This window comes from Symsagittifera roscoffensis, chromosome 5 (assembly GCF_963678635.1).
Source record: "Symsagittifera roscoffensis chromosome 5, txSymRosc1.1, whole genome shotgun sequence".
Taxonomy (NCBI): domain Eukaryota; kingdom Metazoa; phylum Xenacoelomorpha; order Acoela; family Convolutidae; genus Symsagittifera; species Symsagittifera roscoffensis.
The window spans coordinates 39,032,700-39,057,202 of NC_087066.1; the positions used below are offsets into that span (position 1 = coordinate 39,032,700).

At 33.5% G+C, this 24,503-nt stretch overlaps 1 protein-coding gene across 3 annotated transcripts in view; it reads left to right on the forward strand.

Annotated features, from left to right (window-relative positions):
- LOC134845537 (RNA binding protein fox-1 homolog 2-like) overlaps window positions 1-24,386 on the forward strand; it is a 57,112-nt gene extending 32,726 nt beyond the window's left edge. For 2 of the 3 annotated variants that reach the window (XM_063862467.1, XM_063862469.1), the window contains exons 3-9: window positions 1,891-2,064; window positions 7,879-7,932; window positions 11,767-11,859; window positions 12,253-12,524; window positions 12,866-13,093; window positions 16,553-16,745; window positions 22,228-24,386. In XM_063862467.1, coding sequence (XP_063718537.1) covers window positions 1,891-2,064; window positions 7,879-7,932; window positions 11,767-11,859; window positions 12,253-12,524; window positions 12,866-13,093; window positions 16,553-16,745; window positions 22,228-22,311 — 1,098 coding nt within the window. In that variant the 3' untranslated portion in view covers window positions 22,312-24,386. Of the gene's footprint in view, window positions 1-599; window positions 1,280-1,890; window positions 2,065-7,878; window positions 7,933-11,766; window positions 11,860-12,252; window positions 12,525-12,865; window positions 13,094-16,552; window positions 16,746-22,227 lie in introns of those variants that run through there. The other variant, XM_063862470.1, reaches the window with a different exon arrangement.
- The last annotated feature ends 117 nt before the right edge of the window (window positions 24,387-24,503 follow it).

Below are 24,503 nucleotides of genomic sequence, written 5' to 3' on the forward strand. Positions count from 1 at the left end.
GGCTCCCATATCAGGTTTTTAAGAAAAAGATCGTTTTTACAATTTAGTCAATTGTCCAGAAACAGCTAATTAAAAATCGTTTTCTTCAAAGTTTTCGCTAAGTTTTGTTTGAGAATTTAATTATCTGAACAACGTCATGACTAGAATTCATTAAGATCAAACAACAAAAAAAAACGAAACAAATTTTTTTTGCATGATAGATTTTCGGTGATGACGTTCTTTTGGTAGAATGAACCTTTCAGACTAAACTTGGCAAAAAATTGAAGTATAATCAATATATAAATATAGTCCTTTGAGTTCAGTCGAATTTTAAAATTCTATTTATGTTCGTGCGTTTTTGTGCTTTAAGTCGCAACTGGTCCATTGATAAGTCTCAATTTCGGACATAAGCAGCTTAAAGGATTTTTTGTTTCAACAGAAAACGGCCTCAGTGATATACAGCGAAGCACTTATTTTCATCAATTGAATTTTTATACTCTCCATAATATATTCATGAATTTTTTATGAACCTAGAAAACATAGCGGATCAATGTTGAAAAGACGGACGCAATAATTTATAAAGCCGGCAGCTATAAAAACAGTTATGAAAAAGGTTTTGAGATGACTGAAAAAGAGTACACCTATAGCAGTTCTATTGGAAAGCCGCGTGGTTTGTTAAAATTGAATAACAGAAGCGTTGTTTTCCTAATAAATTTTTCAGTAGGCTTATCCGCTCATTTCGAACTATTCACTATATTTTTCAATAACCCCCATTTTTTTTCAATTATTGCTCAGTGCTTTTTATTTTTCTCAAATTTTCATTTAATTTGAAGGTTCTAAAGAAAAATAAATTAAGTGATGTGAACAAAGTTACAATTAGACCATAAATTCACAGCAAGTAGATGAAAGAATTTGTATGACCATTGAGAAATATGAAAAAGAGGAAAAGTTATACGCATTTGTTCCTGAATTTTTTTGGAGTATCGGTCAAGTTCTTCAATTGGTTTACTTTTGTTAATAAACTATAAACGCATATAGAAAACCAACAAAAAATATCTTTCGTTTATTTTTGGAAAATTACCATTTCGCTTGTTATTTTTGTAATTCTTAGTTTCTGAAGAAAAACTTGCCCTATGATTAAGTTGAAATGTTTCGCTGACTGTGAAGAGAAACTAACAAAAACTTTCAAAAAAATTAAGAAATTTAGATTAAAATAATGTCAGTTTTGGTGCTGCCAAGATCCGAAGAATCCAGAACAGAAACCGAATACGAGCCAGTTTACGCTAGAAAAGCCATAACAGTGAGTAAACTTCGAAAGTTAGTAACTTTTTCCAGAAGATCTGCCTAAACGTTCTGATTACTCAAATGGCAGTACTGAAGATTAAGTGCCGTCGTGTAATGGCAGTCGTGTAAGTGCCGTCGTTTGAGCATTAATTCAAGTTTTAAAACTAATTTACAAAGGAGGAAAAACTTCATTATTTGGAACGGCGCCATTTGATTTTTTTTCACCTGTCTCAGCTGCCTCGTAACATTCTTTTTGCAAGCCCTTTGATTATGAACTGAAATAAAACTTTTAGTTTAATTGCAACATTTAACTGGTACAAATTTGTTTGGAATAGTTTTCAAGTGACCTGTATTCATTTTTGTTTCCATTCATCTGACGGTTTAGCCTCTTCGTGATATTAGGTCAAAAAACCTAGAAATCCTAAGCCTTCAGAAATATTCCTTGAAACCCTAGAAAGATTCTCGTTCATCGCGTCTTTATGAGCTGCAGTAAAACTGTTGAACAAATTGCACCAAAATTTCTAACTTTTCGTCCTAAATAATTTTGAAGCGAAAGCAATATCTGTTGAATTATTGAAACTCCAATTTCTCAAACAAACAATGACAACGGGGGTTTTATTGTTTCAGCCCAATGACGTGTCGTGCAAAGGGGGAAACAGTGTGTCACCCTCCTCGGGGGTGACAGGCGGGGGAGGGGCAGAGGAGTGCAATGGGGACGCAAACACGATAGGCCCCAAGAGACTTCACGTGTCCAACATTCCATTCCGATTCCGAGACAACGACTTGCGCACCATGTTCGGGGTCAGTCAAATTCACTCATTCACATCTCAAATTTGGGGGCCAAAATAGGGTCTTTTTAGTGATCTGGGAGAGCTCGGAAAATCATTTTGGTATATCTAAAAAAACAGGGTTTACCTCGAGAAAATCTTAAATCTGCCCCATAATTTAATAACAAAAATGTAATAAATTTGTTTTCAAAATTTAACCAGAAAAAAATCCTATCTTGGAATAAAACCAAATAGCCAGTTAAATATTTTTAATCGCAAGTCATGAACAAATTATTTGCAATTATGTGCTTTGCAAAATATTTATTTTTTCATCGCAAGTAAGGAAGTTAAAGCACAATTTCAGATATTACGATTACCTTCTTGTATCGCCTTAGTTACACTAGATATATCATAGGCCAAATAAATACTAAAAATGTTTTTTTTTCCTTTTTTTTTAAAATATCAGATCAATGTAGTGAATCATTAGCAAATCGACCAGAAAAATTTGGTTTTTACCAATAGTCGATTTTTAATTATAACAATTATCGGACACAAGTTTATAAAAACAAGGATAAAGCATGGCGTCAAGTTGAAAAAGTGTTAAAACCGCCTGCTTTTACAACTTCAATCAATTTGGAAAAAATACATGCTTTTCGAAGTATAACAAACTGCGAAAGTCTTTTGATGCAAACACGATTTAGCTGATTTATGATATAATTTATTACACCAATAAAAGTGGAACTCATTAGCATAGAGAAACAAGACCCACAAAGGTTGCATCTTTTTCACGGTTGGTGAGTCATTTTCACACACTAGTAAGAGTCAGTCATTTTTAGCTGTTTGTAAAAAAAAAAGACTTTTTTCAAAAGCAGAATATGAAGTTTTTATGCCAAATTAGAATAACTGACAGTCGCGTTGTTCAAATTTTGACCTAATTGACAAGCTTCCGTCATGTTCAGCTGTTAATGAAACGGTATGGCCAACTAGTCAAGCTAAATTCACTTGGCTAGTAATTTTAAGAGTTCACTAGACTTGGCAACCCAGCGCTGGAAACAAAAACAGTCAATTAGGAGCTAACACTAAACTGCAACCATTGAGCTGCTAGTTTAGAAGTAATTGTAGCCTATTTTAGCCCCAGAAATACTCGAACCGTGCCTGATTTCAACATTGTTTTTGTAAACAGGTCGTAAACAGCGCTGAATTTCAAAATGCCTTCTTATCAGTTAAACTGTGTAAGGTTAAAGCATATGGAACACAGTATAAATCCGTAACAGGGGTTCTGGAATTTAAGGTAGCTGGGTTAAGTACATGAAGCTTTGAGCTTCAGTATTTAGGAAAATGCAGAAACTAAGTATGTGATTTATAGCAAATCAGAGGCAAATTTGAGTTGCTCGATTTTTCTGGGAAGAATTGCGGATACTCGAGTAAAACTGATTAACCATGATTTACTAAATTTAAAATAGAAAGCTTTGTCAATGAAATTGTTTTTTCTTGAGTTCTGAACATAAAACAGCAGATGAAGTTACGCTGCATTTACAAAAAAATTGAGCAAAAACTTGAATGATAGATCGGAAATTTGAATAATCGGTCAATCTTTTTAAATCAGACAAAACTGAAATCTGCCAACTAATGTTAAATTTTACCAGGTTAAGGTCATCAGGAAAAAATTAAATCGTTAAGTCGTAAAAGGTCGTAAAAATAAACCACAATTGAAAAAAATGGGAAAACAAACAGATTTCCACAAAAATTTGCGTACATGTGAAGAAAGTACAAAAGTTTGAAAACTGAATAAAATTGAAAGGCACAAAAAGTATTTAAAAATGCTGGTTGGAAAATGTTTTGGTTGATTCATACACGAAAAAAGCTTGTCAGACAATTCCATACACAGAAAAGATGGAAAAAACGCTTATCCTTCAATTTTCATACCTAAAAATTACAAAAATTAATTTCTAACTTGCTGCAAAAAGAACACTCTGGAGTAACAAATACTTGCGAGAATTTTTATTATTCCGACTTTCGATACGAAAATAACGGAATATTTGTGCTCGGGGTGGGTTTTTTTTCTTCAGACAAGTTTCGACTTTTTAACTAGCCATTTTTGACGGATTTTTTTTTATCATTCAAAACGTATTGTTGTCCTGAGCTTAAATTAAATTTGAAAAAATATTTCACTTGTGATCTATTTTCGTGATCTATTTTAAGTTATGAGGGTTTAAAGATTGCCATTTTGGCCATTTTGACCAATTTGGGACAATTAACGCGCAGTATAATTGGCGCTATTAATGCGTAAGCGAGATTTAATCCGTCTTATAAATCGTTCCAGATTGGTTGAACGATTCTTTTTTGCCATAATGATTTGTTACAAGGAACGAAATCTATCTTTTTGTACTTTATATGGCGTGTGGGGGAATGATTTTTATTTAAAAATTTCAAGTTTTAGAAAAAAATTCATTTTATTTTATTTCACTTCATATTTTTTATGTATTACTGCTGCTCAATAAACCTTAAAAGGCAGTCGGAACATTCAGGGCTTCAAACTGATACAAGCAGTTTTGTTTACTTTTAGTCGCAATATCATTCAAATGAACATTTTTCGAAGACAAAAAATTTCGAGCTTAAATTTGTGATTTTTGATCATAACGTAGTCCAGGCTAAATTTTTCATACAAATGAAACAAAATTGACTATGATCTTTTTTTTTGCAGAACCGAACATTGATTTTTTATGGTTTGATTTGGCAAGGTATACTTTATTCAGTCGAAGAAAAATCAAAGCATAATTTTCGACAATTTTTGACAAATAAAAAAGCTCACGGTTTTTATTCAGAGATTTGAGTGAACTATGAAGCATTATCTCACACTCATAATCTACAAATGCCGATTACCTAGACAATTTTGTTCTCTTGACCAATAGATTTTCTTATGTTAGAAAGTCTTGGTTATTGCGTTTTCGATAAAACACATACATATTTAGCAAAACTGGGAAAACAATGTTTGGCTTAAAGAAAAAATGTTTGTCATACAAGTTTCATATATTTAATTCAAAAATTGTTCATCATAGAGATTTCATATAATTTCATATAGTCTGGAGATACAAGTAAATGTATGAACTCAAGTTTTTCATATAAGGAAGCTGTATGATGAGAAGTTTCAGTCAACCCGGGTTCCAGAAAATTTTTGATAATTTGGAAATAGGCAGAACAGCAAATCAGCAAACAAAAAATGAAGCAAAAGTCAAAAAGACTGCTTTTATATCAGAGTGAAGCCTTGATCGTTCCGACTGCACTTTAAGAATCTTCAAAAAAAATTTGTTTTGAATAATTGGTGAAATAATTAAAAAAAAAAAAAAACGAATTTTCTCTTCATTTTATCTACCCAAATGTTATCTACCCAAATGTTAAAAAACAAAGGATGGGCTCAACGTGTTTTATAACAACGCAATCTATCGCTTGTTATTTATCCCAAATTAGAACTTTTCAAACCCCATGAAAAATTACGGAAAAAGGTAACAGGAAAAAATTCGAGCTTACGAAAAATAATCACAGGTACAAAAATTCAGCTCAAGACAACAATACCTTTCGGATGGTTTAGAAAATTTTACAAAAACGCTCAGTGAAAAAATTAGAAATTGTTTTAATCAAAAAACCACATGCATCAGTATTTCACACTTCATCCGAAAATCGGAACAATAACTGCAAAACTATCAAATACTAAATCAAATATTACTTAACATCACAAAGTAATTACTTGAAACCTAAGAAAATTGGAGAAAGTTTCGCAAGAAAATAAATAGCACAGAAAGTTTCGACCAAGTTCAATAAAAAACTAAAATTTGTATTCCAAATTCGTCATGACGTCTTTTGAACATTGTATGACGAAAACTTGGAAATTAGATTTTGGTAGCTTATGCCTAATCCTCTGTCTTTGTTTTCAAAATTCAACAAAGAAAATCTTCTAAAACTTTTTCTAATTTAATGCAGATTATTTTAATTTGAATTTTGAGGAAGAGCTAAATTAAGCTGTGAAAACCAGTAGTCGGAACAAAAAACAGATATTTTGAGAATTAAGATTCGAATTATATCATTTGACTGTTAAAAAGTTTACAATTGGTTTTTCAATTCTTCCGGAAACAATTCTGGCAATTCGTCTTTTGATAGCTTCTGCAAATCCCGTCTCTGAAAACAGTCTTTGGAAATCTCCTTGCGAAGTGAAAAAAAGTTGGATAATGCTGTCAGTTTTATATGCCTTCTTCCATTGGACACGTGTTTTTATACTTTTTTTTACATGGTGATGATCTTGATTTAAATCTTTGTCATAATTTATTTATCTTAATTTAATTTATTCATTTATTTATTTATTTTATTTATCCTAATTAATTGTCTTAGTTATATCTTAATTTAACACAACGATTTCATTTTTTCGAATATTAAAAATTTTCCCAAAAAAAAAACTAAAAAATTCAAGGAAAAAAGTGGCGGCTAAACAATAATCACTGTTTTTTCTTTACGATTTTTGGGGTGTTTAAGGACACTTTATTTTCATCAATTTGCCGAATGATTCATTTTAGCAAAAGTCTATAGATTGGGTCTTTTTGTAAGGTTTTTTTGCAGCATATTTGCAATGAGCTCAACGGGAGGTCCGTGTTGCACCGTTGGATTAAGGCAAAATACCCGCACTACAAAAAATGGTAATTGAAAAAAGTGAGAGGAAGTAAACAAAGAAGGGACAAATCGATAGCTAGGAGAGGAAAAGGAAATGAAAGGGGGAGCAAAGAAAAGAGGGAAAAATAATGTGACTGAGTGGAAAATAGGAAGATAGCATTGCAATCGATAATAATCAATACCACCTGATCACCTGATATTACCACACAAAGGGCATAGTTATGAGATATGAATGAATTATGGCAATTAAATGAAGTAGCTGCCTCGCTAAGGGCATAGAACAAAGTTGTTTGCTGAGACTGTGACTAAACAATCCGGATCATGTTAACTACTCGCCCAAACTATATGCAGGGGGGATTCGATGCTTAGTTGCGATTAATCAATCATATTCTACTTGATTGATTAGATCTCAAAATTATCAAGCAATCAGAATCAGGACGGTATTCAACAAAAACGTTTTTTTTTTTGCAAAAATATCTGTGAATTTTGAGGACTCAAAAAAGTCTCAAGGTGTTGATGCATAATGAATCAAACTATTTTTTCACGTTTCTTCATTAAGTTTCTGAAACTCAAGACAGCATAAAAATTACTATTACTAAAGATAGACCCCAGACACTTGTCACCAACATCGCCAATCAATTGCCAAATTCAATTTCATGAAGTCATATTGCGTGTTTTTTTTTACTGTCACTCTCAGCAGTTTGCAAAACTCTGATTTGTAACGCAAGGAGTCGTTAAAATGAATAGATAAACGAGACATATGTGACCCGCAATCAAAACTTTCCGTCAAAAATATATTTATTGATGAGTTAAGTTCAGTTGAAATTTTTGCAAACCTATAATGGTTAAGAATAATAAACAGCAACGTGGTACAAACTTGTCAATTAATAAGTTTTTACCCATTTTCTTGCATTTTTTTAAAAAAAATGTTGCTTATAAAAAAATCTCGGGATTTTTTTTTCAAAAAAACCTAACATAAGCCAATAGCGCAAATTGAAACAGCTTAACTTGGAAGCTTTGAATGAAACGCGAAAGCTGAACAAAAAAGTCTAAAACATCAGACATTTTTTGGTTTCCTTGACTTTATTTATTACACTTATCCAACTGCCTGCTGTTGGTTATAATTTTTTTACCACTACGCTGATTGCTAGTGTAACTAAATGTGCTTATAGCATTTATTTTATTTCAGCAATTTGGTCCCGTGACAGATGTCGAGATCATTTTCAACGAAAGAGGCAGCAAGGTAATAGCTTCACTGTTCATTTTCATTAATCATTATGGGTCTATTCAACTAACCACCCACAACCCCCCTCCCAATGCAAAAGAAGAATTCATAGATTAGGTACTAAAATTGGTCATTTGTAGGAGCGGATTACTTTTTCATTACGTATAACTGGGTAAGGGGAGAGAGCGGTGATATTTAAATTGATCCAAAATATCAATATAAAACCTATCTAGATTACTATCTAGTCATATTTCATAGTACTTTGCTATAATGACAGCTTTTCAGCTAAATAAATAATACAAAATTGAGGAAAAATTTATTTTAACAAAAATTTGTCCGTCAGCCCCGAGTAAATTTGAAAAAAAAAATAACAATCATATTCCACATAAATTTCTATTAATTTACTCTAATTTGTTCAGACGCGGCGCTCGTTAAGAGGTAAATAGAATTTACTATTTGTGGTATCACTGAGACATGCAAGTAACCGAATGTTCCGACCGTCTCGAAGACTGAACATTAAGAGCATAACTACAATTTAAGGAACTTGTTAACTATCCCTCTATTCTACCCAGAAAACTCCTGAAAAAGAAGAACTCAACGGTTATCAAAGTTAATAGTTTATACGAATTTAGTTAATTCTGAAAAGGGGAGATATTTAATAAGATCCCAGTTGTTTTCTGAAGTTTGTCGACATTGAATCAAGAACTAATTCCATTCGTTGCTCTTTGGTCTAGGCATGCAAGCAAGCAAGATTTCTCGCCTGCCAACTAAAAACAGCATCGCTCATTTTTTGTGAGCTGTGAATTGCGATGTCAATGCAATGCTAGCAGTTTGCATAAATTAGATGACAGCTTACATTTATTGTCTTGAATGGTATTTCGATACAGTTGGTAAGCGAGAACGAGAAACTTATCAAAGGAATCCAACTCAGCAACTTTACCTTGCAAATTTTGAGTCAGGGGCAAAACTGAGGTTCGCACCACTTGCAATACAAAAATAAAAGCCATAAATGTATGAAAGTAAAAAAAAATATTTTAAAAAAACTGTCATTTTTTCCACATTTTTGCATCATTAGTTTTTTTTTCAAGAGTATTTGCGACTTATTAACCAAACCCGTTTGCAGATCAAAAAGGCTCATTTGAAAATTCAACCACGCCAATGAGTTATTTTCCCCGAAAAAAAAAGAAAATAATTTATTTCTTTCGAAAATTTGCAATCAGTTAAGAAACTTTTTTTTTAAATTAAGCAAAATGAAAGGACTAAACAAAAAATGCTCAAAATTTTTTTGAATTTTTATATATCATTATGAATTTTCAAAATAGCATGTTGTCGAAACTCAGTTTGTCGAAATAGTCCAGAAATTTGATTAATATGAAGCAGAATGACTGCAATTTAGAACAAGGATAGTCGGCTATTGTTCAAGTTGCACAGAATGTTCCGACCATTGTGTTAATAAACACACAAACTTTTTTCTTTCAAATTAGTGTCGTTTTTTTTCTGCGTGGTCTGGTGAAAAAACATGAACAGAAAACTATAACTTAGGCATATTCGACAGTCATAGTAGAAAAACATCTAGACAACAGAAGAAAATGACTAGAAAAACAAAAAAATCATAAAAATCTAGCTGGTAATTTTTTCAAGTCTCTGCAGAAACTTTTTGAGTTTTTGAAAATTTTGATTCTCATAATGGCGTTAATGACACTCAAAAAACTAATAATTCTCGAGTGAAACTAAAGTTAATTAAAATTCAGCATAAATAAGCTTTTGTGAACGGCCTAAAATAAGCATAAATAGGCATGCTCCATGCTCATTCGCTTTAAGCGCTCGAAATTAGACGAAATATTAAAAATTTCAAACCAGTTTTTGTCGACACTGGAAAAAAGTTTCGGAAAATTTTGAATGTCCTTCAAATCAAGACTAAAAGGGCTTTAGTATGATATATCACTCGACCCATTCCGATAATTTTTGGGGTACCTGATTTTGTATGGAAAACAAAAACTACAACCCACCCGATTACAAAGTTCCTCCACATTTTTGAAATGGTCGGAACGAAAAGTACAGGTTCTCGCCAGGCTCTAACACAACGTTTTTATCGTCGGAAGCATGGGCGTCATGTCTACACCAAATGGGCCGAATCAGTAGCCAGAACTTCTTTAAGCTAACATGCTAAGCTGAGAAAGAGTAGTCATGAAGGCAAAGTTTTTAACTGAAAAAATTCTAGTACCTGACCGCAATACTCTTGCTAATTGTAGGGGAAACAAGAGAGAGAACCAAGTTGACAGATTTTATCGACGGATAAAAAAAACCGAAGAAAAAATGAAAATAAAAAAGGGTACTGTAATATTGAACCATTTTTTGCCATAAAAAGAGCAATAAAATGAAATTGAGCTTCACTTTTGACAATGTTAGCCTAAATATGGAAAATATCTGAAAAAAATTGTATGTGAATGTTTTTAAAGATAAACATTCACCTGCTTAAAGATAGAGCGCAAAAATCGATACCAATTTTTGTGGCAACTGAGACAACTCTTTTAGTTTTTTCAACCCTTTTGAAAGAGTTTGAATATGAGTAATCACTTGACCCCATCTGGCAACTATATGTGGTACCTGACTTTCCGAGGAGAAGAAACATTGCGTGGTACCTAGGCCATAGCTACTTCGCGGATAGGTCATAGTCACATAATACATAAATCATTTCTACAACTTAACGAATAAACACAGAAACATCTATTCGAGAATATCAGACGAGAATACCAAACAAGAAGTTCTATAACTTAACGAATATGCACTTAACTTAACGGAGGTTTGAAAAAGTCTTAAGTGGATTACTTTGATTTTCCGAGCTTTCGAAAAATACTATAATAAATCTATTTTGCAGGTTTAACAAACAGGCTAAAAATGACGCTTTGAGAACTTTTTTAAAAAATGACCAAAAAATTGCATTTTTTTTGGCACACGCCTCCTCAAAATTAGCTATATTGGCACCGATGGCGCCTAAAGAAAAATTTTGAGGTTGATCAGCCAAAAAGGGATGTCGTAAAAATACATCAAGGAGCTTCTAGCTCGCTTCTGCCTTTTAGGTGAGCTTAACACGTTAGCATCGTTCAAAACTCTGGTCAAGCTTAAAAAAGACCAATCATAGAAAAGAAGAAACAAACCAACCAACAACATTTCCTTGTTTTTTTCTGGAAAGTAATTGTTTTGTTCTTGTTTTTGATTCATTCGTATCGAGAATAGAGAGTTTTACTACTAAAGATACACGGTTCTTGTCATCTTCGCCGATGTTGGACTGTGACGTTAGATAGTGTGTTGCAGTATGCGTGTTCTGTCTTCACAATTGCTTGCAGAAATTTGAAGCACAGCACAAAAAGCCAAGAATTTTTAAGGAGGGAGTTACTTCGGGTTGCGCTGCTTTCAAACTTTGAGAAAAAAGGATGAAATTTAGCCAAGGGTGATTTTAATTATTCAACCCAAAAAAGTCAGCAACGTCACCTTAATGATTAAAAGCAAAAATCTAAGTATACTTTAATAATTAAACCAATTAAAGGCGAGAGTTTTCACTTACATTCACAAATTCACATTCTTTTGATTTGCAAATTTTGGACGAGTAACTTAAAATTACCTATTTTACCACGCCAATACGCTAGAAACAGCGACTGTCCGACGCGATTCTAGAGATACGAAAGATAGCACAAAGATTCGAAAATTTCATTTGGATAAAAAAGCGAATTCAGACACCTGAAAACCCTAAAATACAAGTTCCATGAAAGAAAAAAGATACAAAACCGAACTTAGATGCCGTTCCAAAATTCAGGAAACAGTATTTAGAAAATCTGTATGTTTTCATTTTAGGGTTTCGGCTTTGTGACGTATACGAATTGTTCGGACGCAGACAGGGCGAGAGAAGCACTACATGGCACCATTGTGGAAGGACGCAAAATAGAGGTGAGTGTTCAAGCTAAGTTTTTTTGGCCCAAAAACGCTAACACTCCTAAAATTTAACATTCATGGTCCAAAAACATGAAGATACCTAACTGGCCTTTTTGGTGCTCTTCCAAGATGAGATTTTGTTGGATATTTTTAAAATAAATTATGAGCAAACTGTTCCATCTTCAAAACAAAATTGTTATTATGATGATTTCGAAAAAATAAGGAAGAGATAGAATATGGAATAGAATAGAATAGAATAGATTTTCTGGATTAGAATAAAACCGAACGAATTCTTGCTCAGAATGGCGGCGAGCACGCAATTCTTCCTTATAATATCGTCAATTTATGAGCTTTATCAACTCAAAAAATTGAATTACGCCCCAATTTAAATAACTATTCGTTTTGCAGGTAAACAATGCAACTCCTCGAGTCATGACCAAAAAGAAAGACTTCTCAGCTAGCAACCCTGCACTAACTATGGCACTCCTCGGAGGCGTGAACAGGAACCTGAGACCAAACGGAGGACGTCCTCTGAACGCCCTGGCGGCCAACAACGCGGTAGCGGCCGCTATGGCCAACAATCTGGCGGCAGCTATGGGCAGACAGCAGCCACAGCTGCAGACCCAGTTCCAACTGGGGTCCAATCCAGCAACTCCGCCCGGATACGCGTCATCACATGGGTTAGAAACTTCATCTAAGCCAATTGCAAATGAAAATTGTACGATCAACTGCAATTTGTCACCCAAAAAACGAAAATATTTTTTTTTGATAATGATCAGAAAGCTTCAAAATCGTTGAGCAGACAAAAAATTTGTTTTAAAAGTCTTTAAAACAGTTTTGAAGTTCAAGTTTTATGTAGGTTTACGTTTAGCAGCTTTATGTATGTAGGTCAACCCAGGAATATAAAAAAACATACGGCTAGTCTATGAACTTAGTATCACTGGTACTTTGTATTGACAAAAGCCGATAGAAATGGTTTTTTAAGCATTCCTGCAAACGTTGAGCCTTTCGGTTGCTTCAGAGGACTCATTTATTCTCCGGCTGCCACTGCTGATGCCAGTGCATTCTACACTCTCGCACTCAATGCAGCAGCCTTGAATGCGGTCAATGACCCTTACAAAGCGGCTGCCCTTCTCAACTCTCGCTCGCCCGCCGCAGCCCAGTTGACTTTCAACCCGCAGGCTGCTGCTGCCTCCATCTCGGCCGCACAACTGCAGCAGATGATCCAACCCACATCCTACATAACTGGGTGAGTCCCACTTACTTTTTTGTTCCGACTTTCGTGACAAAAGTAACGGAATATTTGTGCTCGGGTGGTTTTTTTTCTTCAGACAAGTTTCGACTTTTAACTAGCCATTTTTAACGGAATTTTTTATATCATTCAAAAGGTATTGTTGCCCTGAGCCTTACTTCAATCAAAGGATATTTCAACTGTGATTATTTTTCGTAAAGTTATGGGGGTTTAAAGGTTGCCTTTTGGCCAATTTCGGAAAAATTAACGCGCTATTAACGCGTAAGCGGATATTTATTCCGCCGTAGAAGTTGTTCCAAATTGCTTGAAAGAAGCTTATTTGCCATAATTGATTCGTTACAAGGCGTGAAATCTACCTTTTTGAACTTTATATGGCGTGTGGGGGGAGGATTTTCACAAAAATCTTAATTTCATTTTATTTTATTACAATTGATTTTTTTAATGTTACTGCCCCATAAACCTTAAAAGGCAGTCGGAACATTCAAGGCTTTGCCCTGATAAGAGCAGTCTTGTTAAATATATTTTTTAAAAGCAGCCGGTTGTCGAAAAAGTATCACAGAATGTTCGCAACACAACTATCATGGACTAAAAATGCATTAAAAAATCAAATTGTTTGGTACAAATTTAGAATGTTAAAAACAACCGGAGCAGAAGTTTGCCGAGAAAGTAACAAAGAATGTTCCCAACCCGGTTATCATGGCAACAAAATTCAAAACATTTTGGATTGGTTTGTACAAATTAAAAATATTTAAAATAAAATACAGATGCGATAAAAAAACTAAAATGCCACTTGCAATAAAAAGTTAACAAAAATATATTGTCTCATCCTTTTAGCTTACAAAAAGTTAAGACTTTGAAAGAATTCTCCTCAAGAAATTGTCATCTTAAAAATGAAGAAAAACATTTTTGCATTTTATTGAAAACAATTACTTAAAACAGAAGAAAAATTCGGGTTGCACGAACTTCGTTCTTTTTTTTTGCGCATGAACAATAGATGGAAACGATAAGAAAAAAATTTGGTAAAAATCGAGATTCAAAAATTCCTCAATTAAATCAAACTTTGTTTAAATTTGAAGTTCGTTTTAGGTAAAGATGCCAGACAATCGAATATTAAATTAGAAACTGAAGAAAATTAACGAGGCGAAAACAAATCCGACAATCTTAGAGCAGACATAATTGAATCCGAAATTTTTTTTTGAAAAACTCAAGAATTTGTGAGTCACCCCTGAAACTACCTTGAACAATACTTGCATTTGCAACTTCCTTGAAAGTCGCTTACAAAACAACAAAATATGTGATAAAACAACTAAGCCGATAGTCTTTGAGCAGAAATCCGCTGAGCCGAAAAAAAGTTAAGATTTTTGAAATTTAAAAATTTTAAGTCTCCCTGAAACTACATTTAAAAACTACCTGCACTTGCAGCTTCAATGAAAATTGCTTACAGTACAAGCAACAGATGTGATGTGGCAACTAGGTCGACAAAACTTGAGCAGACACACGAGTTTGACAATTCAGTTTTTACCGGAAAAAAATTCAGTAGTTGATTAGATACTAAAAAAAAACAAGGTCTGACCGGGTCTCAAATTCCTGGCCTTAGGGTACAAAGGCATAAAAACGGTGAAACTGCTTTAAAAAAAAAATCAGCCAATCAAAACCAAATTCCTGGACTCCGTGCGACCCATGCTACATTCTTTTGTAGACAAAACAGTCGAAACAAAATTGCAAAAAAATCAAAATTTCTAAGCAATAACTAAAACTTTCAAAAACATTTCGACATATGAAAACGCTATGCCATCAACTTGAATTGATTTTAAGTAAAACCAATTTAACCTAAAACACACTAAAACCAATTAATTTCACGCACTTATAGAACAAGAAAATTGATTCAGAAATCTTGCTCTCGAAAAAATTGAAAATTTAATGCACAATTTTTTTTGTTCTTAGATAAAGTTTTGGCGTGTATAAAAACCAGGAAGCCATAGACTACATGTAAACTCTCGACAAGGCAGAGAAAAATAAACAAAAAAATCTACCAAAAATTTAAAGAAAATTGGTGCAAAATTGGTTCGAAATCTACAAAAAAATTCAAAAAGCCGATAAAAATTGGGTCAAAATCATTAAAGCCGACGAAATAATTAACTTATATCTATAAACTTTTTAATGGTCTAGTGTCCTTTATTTAGCTCTAAAATTTTTACAAAAAAAAAGTGTATTACTCGATAACAAAACCCTTGCTTGTCGCAAGAGTGAAGAGAAGATAAATTCTCGATAAAATACGATACGAATTTTTAAAGATTTTGATTATAATTTTTTCTTTCTAATCAACTGCTCAATTTTGAGGAAAAATGATTATTAATTAAGCAATAATTGTTTCTTCAAAATTTTCAATTAAGCGAGCAGAAAAATCTGGGCCCATTCAAATTGGCGCTTTGCGTTGTGTTCATCATGCTTTATGGAGCTTATTATCGGCACCAAAAAATCTATAGATTTGTTTTAAAAATTTAAGCCATGCGATTTGAATAACCTTCTAGCTTGAAAGAAAAGATAGCTCATCTCTGATTGCTCAGATGCAGATATAAAAAAGCAGTTCATCTCTTTTCTTATCAGAGTAATGGAATGGCGCTGCTTAGAAAGCATTCTGTGATTTTCACTCTGTGATGAAAGCCCAGAAAAGTCATTCAAGATTTCAAGCCACTTGCTTTAAGAAGCCATCAGCTGCAAAAAGCAAAGGATTTGAATGCAAAGGTTGTCTTCTATCTTTCACTTCAAGCGTCTTAAAAAATAATGGCCCGTATTTTCAGCGCCGCCGGTGTTAATTAAAATCAATGAATAAGGAAAATGTCCAAATTTAGATCAGGGTAAATTTTATCTTTGAATGGATTTCCTATCTGACGCAGACTGACGCAAGCCTTCAGTAAAACCTGTGGCTAAAATGTTTGTTCCGGTTACTTGAAACAAGAAAGAAAAAAGAAACATTTCTTCACATGCTTCAAAACTGCTGCTTTTAAAGATTACTCATTTTTGTCTGATCGCTTAGTTTCAGAATTAATTTTGGGCATAAACTGTAACCGATTATTATCATCAAGGTATTAGAATCAAAGCGACAAAAATAGATACTTGTTCAACCTTTTGCGAAAAAAATATAGTTTTCAGTTTCCGCAACAGATTGCATTTTTGGGTTTGAGCTAAGTAGGAGGATTTGTTAAAATAGAATAATTTATTGATTAATTTAGCTCGACCAATTTAATTTTGTTTTGAGAAACACCCTAATTAAACAAAATTGCCCCTTTCTCTGCTTTAGACAAAAATTTCGCAATTTTACAATTTCTTTACACTGAGATGATTCCGGATCAACCTTAATCACCGCCTTACTTACAGAATCAAACTACGTAAACAATTTTTGAGAAGACTGACAAAAATAAAACGCATTTTTAAATAATCGCTGCTGTTTTTCAGTGCTCACAACTCGCCCGCAGCAAATGGGTCGCCGGGTGGAAACGGGGGTCCGGCTGGGGCTGCGGCTTCGATGCAGTTCCAGCTAGCAGCAGCCGGATATAACGGTCTACCCAACGGGGCCAATGGAGTCAGCCACCATAATAATGCTAACATCGACCCCTACTTGGCAGCTCTAAACCCAGTCGCAACTTATGTGCGTATAATTTAAACTTCATGACCAAAAACTCAATCATAAACAACCACACACATTTAAAATACCACACAAAAAAATTTATCTAACAAACTTTTAAAACTGATCTAAAAACATAAAATAAATGAGAAAACAGGTAGTTAGGTTACATCCTTATCAGTGAAAATCTTATTTAAAAAATGTTTAACTAGCTACTTTAATAGCTATATTTTCCAATAAATTTAAAAATTGGTAGTTAGTTTACATCCTAGTCATTAAAAATCTTGTTGTTCCGACCATTGAAAATGGGGAGGAACTTTGTATTCGGGTGTGTTTTAGTTTTTTTTTTCATTTTGTTTTCTACGCAAAATCAGGTACGACAAATAATCCTCAGACTGGGTTGCGTGATACATCATATTAAAGCCGTTTCAATTGTGACTCGAACCACATTAAAAAATAAGAAAAATCCAAAAAGTTTTCCCAGAGTCGAGAAAAACTGGTTTGAAATTTTTGATTTTTTTTTGTCTTAATTCGAGCGAATAAAGCAAGCGATCAGGCTTACAAGCTAAATTAAGCCTGTTTTAAGACCTTTAAACCTAACTCTAAGCAAATAAACTAGTTGTTGGAGTTTTTAAGCTGCATTTTGGGAACAAAAAACTTCAAAAAGAGTTCAAAATTTTTCTGCAAAACATTTAAAAATTTTTTTTTTAATTTTAATTAGTTTTTCTAGTCATATTTCTACAAAAACTTTTTCTCCAATTTGACCAAAGTTTTATGAGTGTCTGATACCCTGAATTTTATGAGTGTCTGATACCCTGATATCAGATCCTTTATTCACACCAAGCAAAAAAACTACACTAATTTTGAAAAAATAAATACTTTCTTGTAGTTTTCTGAAGACTATGGTCGGAAAATTCTGTGCTACTTGCACAGTAACCGGCTATCCTTGTTTAAATGCATTTTCTTGATATTAGATGTTTTTTAGTTCAGATAACTTTTGTAAGCAACGGTCTGTTTCATAAAAACCAGTAAGTTGTTCCCGCTCTGAAAAGAGCTCGGGATAAACAATTCCAGCAGTTTAGCAACGATGTTCCACGTAATTCAAAATTATTGCAGCAACTTCAAAACGCGCTCCGATGTTAAAGTTGCTGCGATAAAATTAATGGCATTCGCTTTTTTTGTTCCTTCATGGAAAATGGAGAGGAACGTTGTATTCGGCTGTGTTTGAGTTTTTTTCCACGCAAAATCAGCTACCACAATTAATCACCAGACTGGTTTGAGTCATATATCACATTAAAGCGAATCGTGATTCAAACCACATTCCAAAAATTTTCCCTGTGTCAAGTAAAACTGGTTTGAAATTTTTGAGCGAATAATGCAAGCGAGCAGCTGAATTATGCCTAATTATGCCTACAACAGCTAAATTATGCCTAATTTAAGACTTTAAAACTTAACTTTAAGCAGGTAAAATTAGTTTTTGGAGTTTTTTAGCTTTCTTATCTGAACCAAAAACTTCAAAAAATTCCTGCAAAAAATTTCAAATAATTTTTTTTAATTTTGTTTTGTTTTTCTAGTCATTTTTCTGCAAAAACTTTGTCCAGTTTGCCTATTTTACTATGACTGTCTAATATGTCTAAATTGGAATTTCACGTCAGATCCTTTAATCACACCAAGTAAAGAAAACAATACAATAAAACTTTATAAACCGTAGTTTTCTATAGACTTTGATCGGAACATTCTGTGCTACTTGCACAGTAACCGGCTATCCTTGTAGTTTTTTCTTTTTGTTTTCTACGCTAAATCAAATACCACAAACAACCATTGGACTGGGTTCAGCGATATACCAAATCAAAGCCCTTTCAACCGTGATTCGAACGACATTAAATTTCAAAAAAAAATTTCCCATTGTCGAGAAAAACCGGTTTGAAGTTTTTGTGTTTTCGTCGAATTTTGAACAAGTGAGCAGGTTTATATTAGCCTATTTATGCTTAATTTAAACTTTGAAAACTTATTTTTCTCAAATGAAGTTAGTTTTTAGCTTCGTCTTAGCAATCAAAAACTTCAAAAGTTTGGAAAAAAGTTTTGAAAAATTGAAGAAAAAAAGTTTTTTTTTTGATTTTTTTTTGTTTTTCTTGTTATCTGTCTTCAAAAATTGTTTTCCATTTTGCTTATTTTGCAAAGACTGATGAAATTGCCTAAGCTCTACTTTTCCGCCGCTCAGATTCCCTTAGAACACAGCGAAAAAATGACACTAATTTGAAAAAATTATTTTTAATTTTTTTAAGACTGGTCGGAACATTCTGTGCTACTAGCACAGGACCAACTATCCTTGTTTATAATGACAATTAGTTTTCAGAAGTTTTGATTCAAAGCCATTTGCATTTGGGTGAGTCTTACATCTCAAAAATGCTTCGGACATGTAAATTTAGCAAAATTTTGAAAAATTCGACCTTTTGCCATCCCTCGAGATTTCGGTAACAGTTATTGACTCGCTGTTAAGATATATAAGTTCCATTACTGAAATTAACGTTCCCAAAAAAATATAATAAGCTAATCCACCTCTTCCGCTACTTGAAACTCCTCAAAGTGCCTTTCACATTTAATAAGTGCTTGAGCTATCCATTATCAAAATAGTCTGCTATTGCATCTGCAAAAATTATACACAATTTCTCTGCAGCCGATGGTTGCGTGTGTTTCAAAAGGATAAGACTCAAGGAAAAAAAGTCAACAAAGCATAATTCAATCTGTGAAAGTTATTTTTGTTTTATAAGAATTTCTTGTTTTTGACAAAACTTGGTTTCTCTAAACATTTCGCAATCGAAGTACATGTCTTTAAGTTTGCGTGTTTCTGATTTTGTAGCAATCGCTCAGCTTAAGCAACCTTCATCATCACTACTTTCATAATGACTATGTAAGCAAATCAATTTTCGAAAGTTTAACAGATGTGTTTTCATTTGACTAATTGTTCCAAAGATGCGCTACAGTAAGCCGTAATGTTCGCATTTCGAAGATACTGTTCATTAACGGAGTTTTAATTATCATGATTCTCCGACTGTATGTCGCGTGAGGCTTTTTCAGACGTAAAAATTAGTTACTAAGATAAGATGGAATTACCTCAAGTTGTGTGTCAAGTTACACTTATTATTTTCCACGAACTGTAAAAAGATGGCATACAAAAATGCAATGCTTCAATCCATTTAAACATGCTTTCTTGTCAGCATCTTTCTCCGTCCAAAATTAAAGATCGAAAAAAAACAAACACTAAAAATTAATGAGGTTTTGGTTATATACTCAACGCAACTTGTTTTTTTTTTCTCATCAAAAATTCGTCAAAGAAAATATGCAGTTATTCAACAAAAGCATTTTTCGCATCCTCATTTTGACTGTTGAATATTCAACTTGTACATAATCAGAACTCAAAATTTATAAAATTTCTTGTTTCCAGACTCGCAACGTGAGAATCTAGATTTGCAGTATAACACTGTACTCACCGGTGTCAAAACACTAGTTCAGGCTTTGAACTCAAAATTTTAAAGGCTCATTTTAGAACAGTTCGAACATGAAAACAAAAATTTAGGGCTTTTCATTTTAAAAAAAAACGTGTTTCTGGTGCTATTGTTCCTCGTGTTTGCTTTAGTTTTTTTTTTCGTTTTCCACAAAATCAGGAACGATAAATAATCATCGGAATATGGGTCGAGTAGCAGATCATATTTAATCCTTTTCAATCGCGATTCGAACGAGATTAAAAAAATTCAAAAAAATTTCCCAGTGTCGAAAAAAACTGGTTTGAATTCTTTCGAGTGAGATTTAGCCTCACTTCGAAAGAGCAACGCGATCGAGTAACGCTTTTAATATGGAAAATGTCTTTAGACTTTTAGGATAAAAAAACTTGATTTTACCGTAAAAAACTAGTTTGGATGTTTCATTTAGCTGTTATTTGGCAAAAAGGTGTTCTAAAAAACTATTGCGCTAAAAGTTAGAAAAAAAAATTGGAATTTTGTAAGATTTTTTCATTTTTTTTATTAAAAATCATTTTGTTGATAAATTTGTCGATAATGCTTAATTCCAGTGGCGGATTTAGGGGGGAACGGGGTGGGCATTCGACCCACTGCCGATCCAAAGGGTCCCCCCTTTGTACTATTTTGAGATATCCGTTTGGCTGACTGACCTTAAAATTTTGCTAAAGGCGCCAATCTATACAAACTTTGAGGGGGGAGAGCGCGCCGAAAAAACGCGATTTTTTGGACAAAATTTTCGAAAAAGTGCCTAAAAACGCATTATTTTCAAAAATTTGCCTGCCGCGCAGAAATTTTGATCAAATTAAGGTCTTTAGTGATTTGGGAGAGCTCAGAAAATCAATTTGATCGACCTAACAAAAAGTCAAAAAAAATTTTTGAAAATCAGCCCCAAACCCCCCCCCCCCCCCACCCTCGAGAAATTCCTAGATCCGCGCCTGCCTAATTCACTTATTTTCTACAGGAGCGTATGCTTCTCGAATCACACCACTCACTAAAAACGACACTAACTGTAAAGTAAAAAAGCAACCGCAGCAACCAGCTATCCTTAGTCTTTTATATATTTTCAGTACATTCAAGTACCCCTGCTGTCTTTACTTTTTGCGTAAATGAATACAATTTTCATGCCTTGATTCCTTTTTAGTAACCTAAGCACGAATTTAGGGCTGATCAAATTTCCTCATCCCAGCGATAAAGCCACTACCCATATGTGCACTGATGAGCATAATTGAATTAGCCGGGATGAAAATACACTAGTCAGACAGAATTTAAAAATCAGAACTGTCAAAGGTCTGAAAATAAAAGGATTTAACTAGATTACCAGACGCGATTTAGTGATGCTAATAAAATCAACTTCATTCAAAATTCAGCCTTCAAAAGTACGGATTACAAACGGGTAAATTGCCTGAAGAAAAACTGGATACCTATATCACTTCTGTTCATATGCAACTAATTCTTTTTTACAAGTCAATACCCCAAAATGTTGGCCAGATGCAGCGCAATGAATCACTGATCCAATTTATGGTCTGTTCATATCTCTTTTTGTGGGTCATTCATTTGTTCCAATCAATGAAATCAAAAGAACCGAAAGAATTGACCGAAATAAAAAAGCTGCCTGCTTATTTCTTCCCTCAAAACTGGGTCCACGAACTGAAAGCGGACAAAATACTCCCTGGCTATAAAAGATTAAATGCCGGGCAACAAAAGTATTTCCGTAGTCAACAGAGGGTGGTTATTTTGCAAGATTCTTGAAATTGAGGGTTATCTTGCAAGTATTTGCTTCTTCTGAAATCTTAAAAAAAGATGCATCATCTTTTAAAGAATCTTATAAAATAACCCTAACTGATCTGTTTCGAAGAAAAAACCACGTTACACTATTGTTGTTTTTTTTACCTTTTTGAAAGAACTCGGAATTAACAGCTACGCTATAATAAACAGCCACTTTCGTTGTTTTTTAAAGACCCAGTTTAACATTCTTTTTAATCTTTTAGGCAACTTTGTCACGAGCAGCTGCGGCGGCTGGGGGCGTTGCGGGTGCTGCGTCTGCAGGACTAAACAGGTTCACACCCTACTGAATCACGAAAAAAAAACAGACAAAACAATGTCTCCTAATTGGCTTTCAAGTTTCGACGCCGAGACTTTTTAGATCTCCGATGGGTAAAGATTATTGTCAAGATAATGATGCAGAGCAAAAACAGAAAAACCTTGAAATGATTACGCAGAGTTTTTGAACTGAAATTCGGTTGATTAAATAACAATCGAGTGAAATAACCTCTGTAAAAATGTCATCAAATCTTATTTTGAATATTAAAGAAATTCCTGCTTAATCTACAATCATTTCTACTGTTTATTTGAAGACTCTAAAAATATCTATTTGTAATTTCGTATTTGAATAATGGTAATTATCAAGTTTTGAATAGTGTACTCTATTCTATTAATCTCTTGTTACTTGTACCTGGCATTTGTCAGTTCCTATCACGTTTCCAATGTTGAAACCTAATAATGTGCTTCCTAAGCTAGACCAATTTATTTTGAACTTTGTAGAAATTATTCCATAAAAATTCGGTCGGCTGAAAACAAAAATCTGAGAAAAGCAAAAGAAAATAAAACTGAGTTGCTATTTGCAAAAAATAATAAATTGATTTCAGCTATTTCAATATCGCTTAAGTGGCAAAAATTACTTAAAAATATTTATTTTTGGAAATATTTTAAATTTCATATCTCATTTTTACGACTAAGATTTGATTAGTTTTTCTCCTTCATTGTAACTCGTAATAATATTGCAGTATTCAATTTCATGTTTTCATTTTGTCAAATCCAAGCAGCTTATAATTAAACCATCGGCTTAGCCTTCAATTTTAGACTATATGTGTCATTCAATGCCAAGTTCATTACAATATTCAAAATAACTCCCAAAATATTCCCAAAATAACCTGTCTTCTTTACTACAACAAATCCTGCCATTTTAAAATCATCATGAACAAAAAAAAAGTGAAATAAATTTGCAATGAATCAAAATCAAATTTGCAGAATCAAATTTGCAATGAACTTGGGTGTTGCAGCAATCAACTTCATGTCAATTCATAGTAGGTAAATTTCTCTTCTCCCGAAGTGCAGTTAGTCTTCTGTAACTATCATCCGTCGGCTCGTTTTAACTATCCCCCTTGCAGCCTAACTATCCCCCTTAGATACAAAGTTTACATAAGCTTAACCGCTTAACCAGTTGATCATTGGGGTGGCACTTACATTAATGTTTTCAAAAACAAATAATTTCATATTTAAAATTAAAAAAAAACTCTTAGGTACCCTATGGGGATAGTTAAAGTCCCGTCTATATTAAACTTAATGTCAAACCTTTCTCCTTCAAACAATGGGGGGGGGGGTGTTTGGTGACGTCTAACTCATCTTCGCGATTAGTTTTTCTTGGATTTCCACGCAACTGAAGCAATAATTTGTCAATTTGAGGGTCGTATTTAAATGATTTGCAGAAATAATGGTGTTTGGATAAAAGACAAAGGCGAAACATAGGATTCACACAAATGTTACGTCACCAAACACTTGAGGGATGGTAGCTTTCTTCAATTAAATGTTATCGCATCCGTGTAACCTACCAACTTCCATCTATCTGTTTATCAACCTATCTATCTATTGGTGTGAGTGTGTATTAATGATTTATTTATGATGAAAATTACCCAACGCAGTGACAAACGAGTTGTTCAAGTTAAGTCGTGGGCAAAGATAAACAATTTGTTTACTATCCGTTTACCGATCATAAATCATCATCATCGTACTGGTCACAAACAAACTCTGCACTTAAAAAGACAAGTGCAGTTCCATGTGATTTCTGTCGTATATCTTCCTGGCTGTTTACTATGTTTATCTCAATGTTGTTGTTCTTATTGTTTCATCCATCAATCATGCTAAATGTATAACCGCCAGCAGGCAAAAAGTGAAATGGTGCAAATAAACCCACAAGTGGAGATTTAAACTCACTTATAGTGCAATATACTACTCATGTAGTCTTACCTCCTTACCAATCTGAAGTAAAGCTAAGAAATCTGACTAAAGAAATATTCGAATAGTAATCTCATAAATTGTAAAGGACGATTTATCTGTTTAATACTGCTAAAATAAAAAAAATAAAAACCAACATTTTTTTTAGTTCAAGACAACTACCTACCACGGAGAGTATACAACTGGCTGCGACAGATTTGTGCCATGACAGATCTCGTCCCATTTTAATTTCAACAGATTTCGTCCCATTTCA